Raw genomic sequence first — 13,142 nt, 5'->3', positions numbered from 1 at the left:
TGTCTTTCTCCCTAGCTAAGTACTAGGTTCATGCAAGTCTTTTTGAACAATATTCAATGATTTGCAGTGATCTGTCAAAACATTTTTGTGCCTTTCCTTTCATTCTCTTTAGATACAGGAGAAGGTCAGTTAGAACAAATTACCTCCAGAAGCCTCTTTCCAACCTCAACTATTCTGTGATTCTCTGAAGGATAGAGCTCTCTATTCTGTGTTAAGTGGATCAAAGATACTTGCTCTATGTTGGATTTAAACATTTGGTGCTTTACCACATGTGGCTCTAGGCTGTAACCATTGATACAGTAGTTGGTATCTGTTGTACTGTGTTGCTGTTGTAGTTTAACCTGGCAGGTGGTCAAGCATCACACAGTTGTTCAGTCACTACCCCTCCAATTCCCAGTGGGATGGGAAGGGAATCAGGAAAAAAAAGAACTTGTGGGTTGAGATAATAACTATTTACTAAGATAGAGCAAAGGAAGAGGTGAAAAGGATAATAGTTATGAAAATTTTATATCTGAATATGTATATGTGTATATATAACTGTGTATGTGCGTGTTTGTATGTATATGTATGTGCGTGTGTATATATACATGTGTATGTGTGTGTGTGTGTACCATAGAGTCATAGAGTGACTTGGGTTGGAAGGGACCTCAAGCTTTTTACTGTACCACTCAGCAACAGCTAGAAACTTCAGTGTGTAATCAACATTGTTTTTCTACTAAAACCAAAACATAGCATCATACCAGTCACTATGAAGAAAAACAACTCTGTCCCAGTTGAAACTAAGACAGTTTGGAGTAAGGCGCTCCAGCTGAGTAATGTAGAAAGAAATCTGTCCATGGCTGAAGTAGTGTTAGAAATGATGTCTGACTCAACGTACCATGACTTCTGAAGAGTTTTTAGACACAAAATAAATTTGTTCAGACTTGCTGACAAACCACGTTAAAATATCAGTGTGCTGATTTCTGTGCACCGTCTGTTTTCTCAGGTTGTTCCTTGACATGTAGCTTGCCTGTAGTAACAGTCCAGATGAAGCAGCATGGCACAGACTTATGACAAATGCTTGAGTGAGGTCAGAGTTACGGTTATGTGGAGTTCTTGTGGCTTATCCTGCCCTAGTGGAGGATGAACAGCGCAACCTTTTATCTTCTGCAGGAGGATGGTGGGTAAAGGAAAAGCTTCCAGTTCCAGAAGGTAGTTAGGCTGGGTAGTTAGGCTTCCTTTCAAAGAAGAAGGGGAAGTTTTCAAAGAAGGGAATCTTGGTTACAAGAGGAGGAAGATAGGAGTTTGTTGGTGCTGATACAGTAGGCAAAGAGGATGTGGGCAGACTGTAGAATGGATTTCTGATGGGGAAATTGTTACTGCGCTGTATTTGTGACAGCATCCAAATTATTGCAAAGTTAGTGGTAACTTAACAAGTTTTACTTCAACAGCTTCGTTCTCTGTCCCTCCTGTCATCTTTTTTCCTTACATTTGCAATTACAACCAGAATATATTTTCTCCTTTGTCACTGCATACCTCTTCTTGTTCCCCAATACTCAAATACTTCAGTTTAGCTGGTGTTGCATGAAACTCCACTGCAATTTGGAATTCTGTTATTCTGAAAGAAACTAAAAGAGAATGGAGCTCTTTCCTGCAGACATTTGGGCACATAATTAAAGGCATTCAAACAGTGGAGTGTGCGTAGAACTGAGCTCTGGACCTGTACTTTATCTATAATCTCCCACTGAAAATCAAGGTTAATTCATCCTGTAGTTACATATTGAAATAATAAAAATTCTTGCTTCCCAAGTTAAAACTGATGACTTGAAAAGATATAACTGTCTGCATGTAAGATTATTAGTGCTGTATGACCTGGAAAAAAATTTAATTTTAAACAGTGAATTTATTTATGTTCATGTTAGCTCATAGGCATTTCAAGTTCAATTGGTTTATTTTAAAAATATTTTCACTTCAGTTTGTCTTTTTTCAATAGAAACTTTGGGGCATTATATACAAGAAGTAAAAATAGCTCTTCTGTTTTCACCATTTGAGTTAGGCGATTCAGGTTGATTTTTGCCTGTGCTGGCTCACCATTTGAAAAATGCAGACTTCGAAAATATTTTTTTCTTATTTTCTGATCAGGCAATTCATTTGAATAAAACCCTGGTATTGGGTTAGTTATTTAAAGACACTGTTCTCTTTAAAAGAAAAATCTGACTTAATAAATTAATACTAGTTTCCATGCTGAGACTGACGTACAAGAATACGTTATTGTTTGGCTTTATCAGTGCTCTTGGGAAGGGTGAAAACTGTTCTGGCTTTCTCTTGTTTTCCTGAACCTCTAGGCAACCAAAGCTGGATGTAGGCCTGCTGGTGCTGCAGGAAACCTTTTCTGAAAGTCTTGACATGTTTACAGACAGTACTGGAGTTGCTCATAGACAGGGAGGGAGCTGCAGTCATTCCAGAGGACTGCTGGACACTGAGATGTAGGAACAAAACCATGCTAGGTACATTTGCCTCCAGCTAACCATGGCCATTTAATTGGCCATGGCTGTGAGCTTTGGGTGGATGATAACTAGAGGTGACCAGTTCCATCTCTTCAGGCTTCTTGATACCAGTACAAAACAAAACAAAGGTGTTGGGGTTTGCATGGGGAAAACCCCCTGGTCCCCCTACAGAAGAACAGTTTTACACTTCTTCAAATCCAAATCGACTTGCACGGGGCTGTCTGTGCATCTTTAGCCGGTTTCCTGAGATCAGCAGTGTGGTCTTGGACAACTCTGCTGTTTTTCTTAGGGTTTTGATAGGATTTATGAGGTTTGTCTGGAGGGTCACAGGTATCTGAAGATTGTCAGGATGGATGATAACTTAATGTGATCAGTGTGGGGCCACTAGACTTACATACACAAGAGTAGGCCATGTATTCTGTTGTCTGTATTTTTGCATTACATTAAGTGCTTTAAGCCCTGCGACCTTCAGTTGTTGTCAGGGGCTTGTAACTGTTGAAAAATGGAAGAAAGCCACACAATTGCTTATGGGAAAGCTGGCTCATTGCATGATCTGTAATCTCTTTTTTTTTCCCCAGTTGTTCTGGTTTTGCTTGGGTAATCTTTCTTACCAAACTAAGCTGATGTCATCCAAGCAAATTAATACTAAAGGTAGCTGGATTATGAAGTCTGAATTGCATTACTGGTGGCAGAACCTTTTAACATCCTGAGATGTGCTGTGATTTCAGCTGGGAAAATAGTGAATGCTCAGCCACCTTAAAAAGAAGGTGGAACACAACATTAAGGTGCAGCAAGTCTAGTGTTCATGTATAAAGACTTGCTATTCCTTAAAACTGCATTTTGGCTAAGATTCACAGGGCTTTTTTTTCCTTGCATGACTGTTTTTAAGACAGATGAGATGGTGAGAGCAGACCAAGTGAAACAGGATCATCTGCTTTGGTTGCCTTTGATACCAGATGTCAGGGATTGCTGCCCTCTGCAGCTTCGAAAAAACATGTTGTGATCAGGTGTCTGTCACTATAGAGTTGTCTTCAAAAAAGTTAGACTGCATCGCTTGTGAAGCTTCAGGGACAGTCACCTATGGGATGTCATCTCCTAAATATAGAAAAATAACATCAAGTAAAGCTTTTAATGACAGTCATCAATGATAAAGGGTTCCTTTACAATGGTAACTCCCACTGCAGAGACAGAAGGAGTTCATAATCCATGGGAGAAGGGTGAAACGTGTCCCAAACTGTGAAAATTGTGGTTTTGCTGTGACTTACTGGTCTGCTACGGTCAAGAGCAAGATGGGCAGTGCTGTTTGAATTAATACCTCTCTTCTAGGTGCTCTTGTTAAGAGGGTTGTCTTACCCTCTTACCAGGGTCTTGTTAAGAGGGTTGTCCAAAGCCCCCAGTGAGGCAAGAGGAGGGCAGAGTGAAATTCAGCAGCACTTTCATCTTTATGAATGGTATCTTAGAGAACAGCCACCAAAAATGGTAGCTTCACCAAATCTGTCTGTAAATCTCTATTGCGGCTGAAGGAGCAGTTTTGAACTGAATTGCATTCTCCCTGGGAGACTCTTCAGCACTGAGCCCAATTATTTTTTAAATGAGGGGGGAGTTAACCCTCTGGGAAAGCCGTAAATATGTCCATAGCTGAACAATAGTGGATTGTGTATTCCCAATTGTCCTATTAAGGGAATTCACTAAAGAAAACAGACCATTCTTGTTCTCTGGATGATGCTGCACATTTTACCAATAAATGTCTGAACAGTGTTTAGCTTACATCTAAGTTCATAGAAATTTAGTGTCACAGTGATGGAAACTGGTCAGTTTTGTTTTTTGTTTAACAGATTATGCAAGCATTTTCAGTGTCTTATGATAGTTGCTTCAGAGGTTGAGAGACAAGAAGTGAAGCCATGGTCTCTTGGGGGAGCAGGGAGATCAAGAGATGCAGAATAACTTAGGTTGAAAAGGAGCTCAAGGAGTCATCTGGTCCAGACACTGTTCAGTTACTTCAGCAGTTTCCCTGTCCTGCATTATGAGATCTTCTGCCCCATTCAGTAGTGGAGCAGCATTTTCCTTCTTGCTCTTGCTTCTGGTCTTTCAGTAGGAGATCTATGTTGCCTTTTGCATTCTTTCCAAATTTTAACGCCAGCCAAGCTTTGCACTTCATAACTCTCCTTGTCTCCCTCTTCTGTTCCTCACAAGTAGCTGCCCCTGCTTACACTTTCTATATGGCACTTTGTGTTTGAACTCACTCATGTGTTCAGCCAAACTTGCCCCCTGCATTATCTCCTTGATTTTTTACACACTGGGTTGGATTGTTCATATGCTCTAGGAGGTTGTCTTTCACATACCACCATTTCTCCTCAGTCCATTTGCACTTAAAGTAGTTGAATGAGCAAAACTACTACTTTGAAATAGAAAGTCTTTGTTCTGCGGTTTACCTTTCATGCTTTCCTCAGGATTTTAATTTTTTTCATCAGTCAGTTTACAGCTGTCATCCTTTGTGTCCCTAGCCGGTTCTACTTTACTTATCCCAAACCCAGCAGTCTACTAGGAGGAGTGCCTGCAGAAAAGAAAAGAAGTCTTTGAACCTCTCCAGAGTGTTTTGCACCCTGATGTTTTGCTCTTCCAGCAAATATCAAAATAGTTGAAGTTTTCTATGAAAACAGGGTAGTCAAAGTTTCCCATGAAAATAGTCCATGATGCTTCTTCCATATGGTTAAAGAAGGCTTTGTCCACTTTCTCTTCATAAGAACTCAACAGTCTGTGACTTATCCAAACTGTACTTTTGCCTTGTTTGCCAACCCTGTGATCTTAGTCTGTGACTCTTCCTCCTTGACTGCTTGAATCATTGTCTATTGTGTTGCTGAAATAGTGGGAAAATGCTACCTAATACTTCTAGAAAATGCTAGACAATTAGTAAATTGGTGAGAAGAGAGTGAAGAAAAGAGTATCAGTTTATACTCTTCTTCCTGGTGTGATTCGGGTTGAATGATTTCCCTTGGCCTTGCTTCTTCTCATCTTAAGTTATGAAGTCTCTGTAGTAAGGACTGTCACTTGTGAAACGTAAGTGCAGCTCCCGTATACCAGGTGTGAGCATTTTCTGGGGTTTCCAGGTCTGCTTCCTTACTGTTGTAAAAAAAAAAAAAAAAAAAAAAAAAAAAAAAAGCATGTGTGAACACTGCTGCCTTCTGAAGACTTCATGTGTGATTGCATTGGTATTTCTGGATGTACCCTTGATGTGGTGTAACTCTAGTGGGCAGCTCAGCTCCACATGGCCACTCACTCACTGTCCCTAGATGGGGTGAAAGATAGAATCAGAAAGGTAAAAGTGAGAGAACCCCTGGGCTGAGATAAGGACAGCTCACCAGATAGAGCAGAAGCCAAGTGCACAAGCAAAGGATAGCGAGAAATTCATTGGCTCATCAACAAGCAGGTATTCAGCCACTGCCAGGACAGCAGGGCTCAGCATGCATCGCGGTTTCTTGGTAAGATAAATATCATCACTCTGAAAGCCCCTCCTTCCTCCTTCCAGCTTTGCTGTTTAGGATCATGCCATGTAGTATGGGATGCAGTATTGGGCAGTTTGGGCCAGCTGTTCTGATTCTGTTCCCTAAAGAAGCTGAAATGTCCTTCGCTCTGTGTAAGCACTGCTCAGCTACTGCTCACATACTGGTGGGTGATCAACTGTATTCTTGCTCTAAATCTAAAACACCATCATCATACCAGTTATGTGAGGAAAAGTAACTCTATTGCAACCAAAACCAGGGCAGTCCTGCATGCTTTCTTTATGAGACCTGAGATCTAGTGATAACAAGGACCAGCTAGTCCACTTCTCAGTGGCAAAGAAGTATGAGAATGTCTCTGTGCATCAAAGCAAGACTGGAAGGAAACTTCCTTAATGAAAATGTACAAGATCTTGTCTTACTTGTTCATACAAGGTTTTCTCTTTACCAGGAACACAGTGATTTGTTAAATCACTTAAAAATTGTACTCTTAATTTCCTATGCCAAGTGCCAGGATTTTGTATTTCACAGAGTTAGATGTGCAAGCTGATGTGGAATTTAGATAGTCTATGATGAGGATAAACATTAGATGACCTGCTCAAATTACTTATACATGTGGACAGCCAAAAACAGGTTTTTTTTTTCCAGTCAGGAAGAATGTTTACAAACTTTGAAACAGCTTACATCGGATCCTTTCACTGTCAACCAAAATAAGTCAAACTTTATTTTCTCTTTATAGAACTGAGTGGGTCCTTCCTGTTCTGGCTACAAAACATGGAGTTTTTTAGTGCTCTCCTCTTTATACCTTTTACACAGGAATCCAATTTTTAGATTCAAATATGTGCCTTAAGATCTTATTTAAGAACAAAATTCTATTCTATCCTGCTTGCACTAGTCAGTAGCTCCTAACCATGATGTTCCTTCCTTTCCATCTGTGTTCTACATGAAGGCTGAAGGCTACTTACTAGCAAGTTGTTTGCTGTAGTTTTCAACAGTGAAAATTTGTGGCCTCTCATTACTTCAGTAGTGTTTGGCACTGTATTGTGTATTGTCTGTGGTGATCAAGCTTAGCTACTTCTTCTGCAACTCCCAAAGGCTACAGATCTGACAATAAAAGGCAAATAGTTTAATTAATCTTACTATGATTTTGAGCCCACTGCTGCAATCAGTTAATCTTGTTTGTACATAATATATGCTTCAGAAATAAAATCCTACTGAAATCAAAAGGAACTTCAGTGGACAAAATGAAGGTTTGCAAGCTCCCTCTTTAATATCAGTAACTACGCCTTGTTTTTAACAAGACTGAATTTACTTTGATTTCTAGATTAGCGCAGGTAACATTGAGCAGAACATTTAATGTATCACATTGATTTTTCCCTGTGATGCTGTTGAAACACAAGTTACTGCTCTAATCATTTGTTTTACCATTAAAATTCTGTATGCAGATCTGGTCCCCTGGGATATCAGTGTGTAACAAGATACTCTATGATCTAATTGGGCTCTGCAAGGAATACAGTATTGCTTCAACACTCAGCAGTAGAAATCTTCATCAAAATGGAGAATTTGTCTAATATTGAGAGTGAAATGCTGTTCAAGGAGACAACTGTGAAAAGCAGGGGTGTATAATATTTTAAGACTTTTCTCAGATTAAACAAAGAAAATTCAAGCCAGAGTTTAAGATGATTTGCGTGACTCCAATTATTGTTAAAGAAAATTTTACAGCTGTCACTTCAGTATATAGGTTTGTTGCAGCTCAGTTAAAATAGCATCACCATCAGAAATGACTGAGTAGCAGGATTTAATTAATGTGAAACTTGTTTGCTACAGCTGGTGTGCCTTGGAACATAATTTTGAAAAGCACCTACAAAAGTATAAATAGCAGAAGGCGTGACTTGTGCTTTGAACTCATTTTGATGCTTTAAGTTGATCTCAGGGGGCTTAATGCTGTGATCTATTTTGGAGCTGCAGTCTTGCTGACCTGAAGGATTTGTGCTGGTGGTGTGGCACAGCCTGAGGATCAGAACTCCTTGCTGTGGTGAATGTGACCAGCATCCTTGACCAGGGGACAGTGGCTCTGCCTGCAGTCACACAGTCTATGCAAAGTGCACAGACGAACAGTAGACAAGTATGATAAGCATCTCCCTAGGGTGAGCAATTATTTCCTTAAAGCAAGATAAAATTCTTGCTAGGAGAATTATAATGTGTTTGCAGATGTCTTTAGACTCATCAACTGCTTTCATGTAAAAATCTAAATGGTTGACAAAATGTGTGCATATTTTTATGGACATACCTTGACACAACCAGAATTTTGCAAAGCAGTTTTTCTTAGATTTGTATACAACCATGTTGTTTTGTAGAAAATGGTAGCTTCTTTATATGGGTATGTTTAGTAGTAGTCCTGTTCTTGTCAAGGGCATGCAGTGGAGTTTCTGTGTTTTAGTGGAGGAACATGCTATCCATGGCTCTCTTTTATTTATGTAGCATGGCAAAAATAATTTACAGGTATGTTTAAGAAGGAAACAGCATTTAGCAACCTTTCTGATGATTTGAGACTTGAAGTAAAGAAAAAGTCAGAAAGGTTACACGTCTTTGGCATTTTTACACTCATGCAAAGATGTGTAGCTTGTTGTGCAAACCAGACAATGCACTATTCAGAGCACAGGGACAGATTCTCATCTTTGCATTGGCTCTGGGGGTATGTTGTATGTCTGATTTTGCTGAAGTTTTATCAGGTTTTTTTGACATTCAGAGCCTCTGACTTAAGTAGTACAGGAAGGGTCGATAAGAGCTGAAAGAGTGAGAGAATGCCTAGACAAACTGTAAAACAGTTACTTCTTTTCATTCAAGTTCCTGTGGAGAGCTGGTGGAAAAATGTTGACAGAGATCAGAAAGAAAGAATCATTAATACATTCTATTGCATACAACCAATACTGATTGTTCTTCTTCATTGTGTTTTTAGGTTCCCATGACTCTTTTAGCTTCTACATTGATGAAGCCTCTCCAGTTGGGCCTGAACAGCCGGAAACGGTCCAGAACTTTGTGTCTGTCTTTGGGACTGTGGCTAAAAAGCTGATGAGGAAGTGGTTGGCTACACAGACCATGAACTTCACCAGCCAGCTGGGTGCAGGTATACGGTATTTTGATCTTAGGATTTCCACCAAGCCCAGAGACCCAGACAATGAACTCTACTTTGCTCATGGCTTATTCAGTGCCAAAGTCAAGGAAGGCCTGGAAGAGATCAATGCGTTCCTTGCTGACCACCCAAAAGAAGTGGTTTTCTTGGACTTCAATCATTTCTATGGAATGCAGAAATACCATCATGAAAAGCTTGTCCAGATGCTCAAGGACACATATGGAAACAAAATGTGTCCAGCTATATTTGCCCATGAAGTAAGCCTCCAGTACCTATGGGAGAAGGAACACCAAGTGCTGGTTTTTTATCACAGTCCAGTGGCTCTTGAGGTACCATTTCTTTGGCCAGGCCAGATGATGCCAGCTCCATGGGCAAACACAACAGATCCAGAAAAACTAATTCAGTTCCTCCAAGCATCAATCACTGAAAGAAGAAAGAAGGGCTCCTTTTTTATATCTCAAGTAGTGCTGACACCAAAAGCTAGTACAGTGGTGAAAGGTGTTGCAAGTGGTCTCAGAGAAACAATAACTGAAAGGTAAGTTTATTTAGGTAACTTGAGCTGGCTGTACTGACTGTGTGTTGATAATACTGCTTTTCTAATTCCTTTTTACAGAAACTCCAGCAGATGTGTTTCTGCTATAGTAAGAATGACTAAGATTCAGAACTTAAGCATAATCCTAAAATATTTAGAGTGCAACAGATTTAAGGAAGAACTATTTTATCTTGAAAGAAATTCTGGCATAAAAGCCTCATGAAATCATATGTGATTGGATTGGCTTCCCCTTCCCTCTCTCCCCCAAATGCAGACTTTTAATTTCAAGTGTGCTTTCTTACCATAGGCACTGAACATATGCCCTTATATTTCCTCACACATTTGTCTGCATAGAATAGTTCAGTTGCGAGGGACCTACAAAGACCATTGAGTCTGACTGCCTGGCCACTTCAGGGCTAATAAATGTTAAGCATGTTATTGAGGACATTGTCCAAATCTTTCTTAAACACTTGACAGGCCATGGGGCATCAACCACCTCTCCAGGAAGCCCATGCCAGTTTGACCACCATCACAATGACAGCTTCCTTTCCTACCTTTGATTCCTAGAAGTGGAGTGTTGTACCCCCCTCTGCTTCTCCTCCTTAGAGAGCTATAGAGAGCAGTGAGGTCACCTCTTGGCCTCCTCTTCTCCAGACTGAACAGCCCAGTTATCCTCATCTTCTCCTCACAGGACATGCCTTCTTGTTGCGTTATGATCTCTTTTGCCTTCTCTGGGCTCACTCAAATATCCTAGCAACATTTTTATATTGTGGAGCTCACAGTATTCAAAGTGAGACTGCACTGAGATCATTTAAGTTTTGATTTATACGCTGGGCTTCAAGTATTGAGTAAATGTAATTTTTTTTTTTCATTTGTGCTCATCAGCAAAGTTCTGATAATGCAGAATTTTGAATCCTTCACTACCTTTACTCATCTTAAAGATATATGATGTCTCTCTACATACTGTCACATACAATATCATAGTTGTTAGGACTCAATTGGAGTGATTTTGCCTCCTAACAGCCCTTCATTTATTATATTAAAAAAATTGAGGGAAGAAACTCTGTAAACCATTGTAGAGGTTATGTATTTGGAATGCTGTGTTGACAGGCCATTAGTTCTTACATTACAAAAAAAATGTTGTCTGTGCAAGACATGCATTATTTACACCTTGCTGACTCTGATAAATCACAGCCAATTTTCAGCTTAAAGGCAAGTATGTGTAACTGTGTTCTTGACAACTTACTACTAAACTTGAAATTGAATGCCAAGGCATAAGATTACTGGTTTAAAAAAAAAAAAAAAAAAAGAAGTGTTGCAGAGTAGAATAATTTATAATGGGGAAGAACGACCTGTTAATGTTCTGGTCTCTGTATGGTTGCTTCTGTGCTAGGGAGGTCCACTGGGATCATTGCCTCTTCTCTGTGATGAATAGCGTAATGTTTGTGATACTATGCCCTCTGAAGAAAACATGCCTCACTTTTGAGAAGCGTTGAACCATTTTTCATGACAGCTTTCCCAAGTGACTGTTTAGTAGGAAAAATTGGGACAAATATTACCTGAAACAACAAAACAGTGACACAGAAGCTTTTATAGGCAGTTTAATATGATTCACTAACGTTTGTACAATTGTACATGCAATCGTTTGTGTATCACAGTGTGTTTTTATAGGTTCCTTTGGGCAGGGTACCACTCTTACTGGTGAGTCTGAAGTGCACTTCTCAGTACTGAAATCCTGCTTTGCTGATGGCTTTTACTCTTAAGCCCTCACCTTGGTGTTCAGGCATTTGTTTTCTCTGGTAAACATCCTTCTGTGTGTTCTTTAGAACATAAAGTAGCACAGCTGAGAAACTACCAGGTTACTCTTGAAACTTGCTGCATCAATAAAATAGCAAGTTAAAAAAAAATGCTTTGTCTACAGGAGATTCTGAGATCACAAACAAATTACTTGAAATGTGAATAATCAGTTGGGCAGGACTACCTGACTTGTTTTTCCAAATTTTGACTGAGATGTTGACTGAATTATAGGAGTTGGAAGGGACCTGCTGAAGCATGTTCCATAAAGTAGGTTACACAGGAAAGCACACAGGCAGGTTTTGAATCTCTCTAGAGGAGATTCCTCAACCCCTTTGGAAAGCTTGTTCCAGTGTTCTGTCACCCTCCCAGTAAAGTTCTTCCTCATATTCGTATGGAACTTTTTTGTTTGTGCCCATTACTTCCTGTTCTGTCTCTTGATACCATTAAAAAGAGCATGGCATGGGTTGTTCTCAAAGTAATGCCTCCTATTTATTTCCATGGAAACTACAAAAGGTACAAAGAGCACAATAACACTATTTAATAAAGCACATTCTCAGGCTAGAAAACGTGATTTGTCAGCATAGTCACCACAGTTAGCTATGTATTGTCACCACTTGAACAAGAGCCTGCAGGCTACACTCTTAAAAAAAAAAGTGCACCAGCTGAAGTGATGCACTTTGCCACTGCTGAAGTGCACCATTCACCATCTCACTGTGCTCACATCCGCTGTTTGGTCTCCATACACATTCAACAAGCATCAATGAGTACAATTTTTTCCACATGGAATTCATTGCTTTTGCTTCATACGCACTTCCATGTTAGACACCATTTTGTCAGGCTGCCCCTCTGCTGCCATCTGTCATGCAGCAACAAAATGGAATGGAATATTGATGGGAAAGTTCAACTTCTACTGCCAAACTGCCAGTGTCTGCTTCTGACATCACAGGCCAACATAAGAAAATGGGAGCCATTACTTTAGGAACAGACCTCATATAAGCACTCATTCCCCCTCAGCTTTCTCTTCTGCAGGCTGAACAGTCCCAGGTCTCTCAGCCTTTCCTTGGATGGGAAATGGTCCTTGCCCTTAATCATTTTTGTGGCCCCCTGCCAAATGCTCTCTTGAAGTTCTGTGTCTTTGAAATTGACACAGGGCATTGCACTCCTGAAGTGGCCTCAGCAGAGCAGATAGAGGGGGATGATCACCTCACCTCGACCTGCTGGTTATGCACTCTTCCTAATGCTCTCCAGTATACCTCTGACCTTCTTGACCACAATTGCGCACATGTGTTGTCCACCAGGTTTTTCTCTACAGAGCTCCTTTCCAGTGGGTCAGCCACTAATCTTTGTTAATGCATGGGGTTATTCCTCCCAGGTGTAGGATGTTATACTTAGCCTTGTTTAATCTCACAAGGTTCCTCTTTGCACAAGTCTTCAGCCTGTCCAGGTCTTGCTGAATGTCTGCACAGACTTATGGTGTGTCAGCCACTCCTGCCAGCTTTCTGTTATCGGCAGATTTGTGCAGGTGCACTCTAGCTCTTCGTCCAGGTCACTGACGAAGATATTAAAGAAGACTAGATCCAGTACCAACCCCTGGGGAACACAGCTACAGGCCTCTAACTAGGCTCTGTGCTGCTATCACAACCCTCTGTGCTCTGCCTATCAGCCTCAGTTCTCTGTCTACCTCACTGTCCACCCCT

The 13,142-nt window shown here is 40.4% G+C and overlaps 1 protein-coding gene across 7 annotated transcripts in view; it reads left to right on the top strand.

Annotated features, from left to right (window-relative positions):
• Nucleotides 1-13,142, top strand: part of PLCXD3 (phosphatidylinositol specific phospholipase C X domain containing 3) — a 98,318-nt gene that overhangs the window by 48,537 nt on the left and 36,639 nt on the right. For all 7 annotated transcript variants that reach the window (XM_085212936.1, XM_085212937.1, XM_085212941.1 and 4 more), the window contains one exon: nt 8,943-9,651. In XM_085212936.1, coding sequence (XP_085069062.1) covers nt 8,943-9,651 — 709 coding nt within the window. The remainder of the gene's footprint in view (nt 1-8,942; nt 9,652-13,142) is intronic.

The sequence above is a fragment of the Meleagris gallopavo genome, chromosome Z, assembly GCF_905368555.1.
Source record: "Meleagris gallopavo chromosome Z, MGAL_WU_HG_1.1, whole genome shotgun sequence".
Classification (NCBI taxonomy): domain Eukaryota; kingdom Metazoa; phylum Chordata; class Aves; order Galliformes; family Phasianidae; genus Meleagris; species Meleagris gallopavo.
Note: the sequence above shows the minus strand (reverse complement) of the source record. Positions and strands in the feature narration are given on the sequence as shown.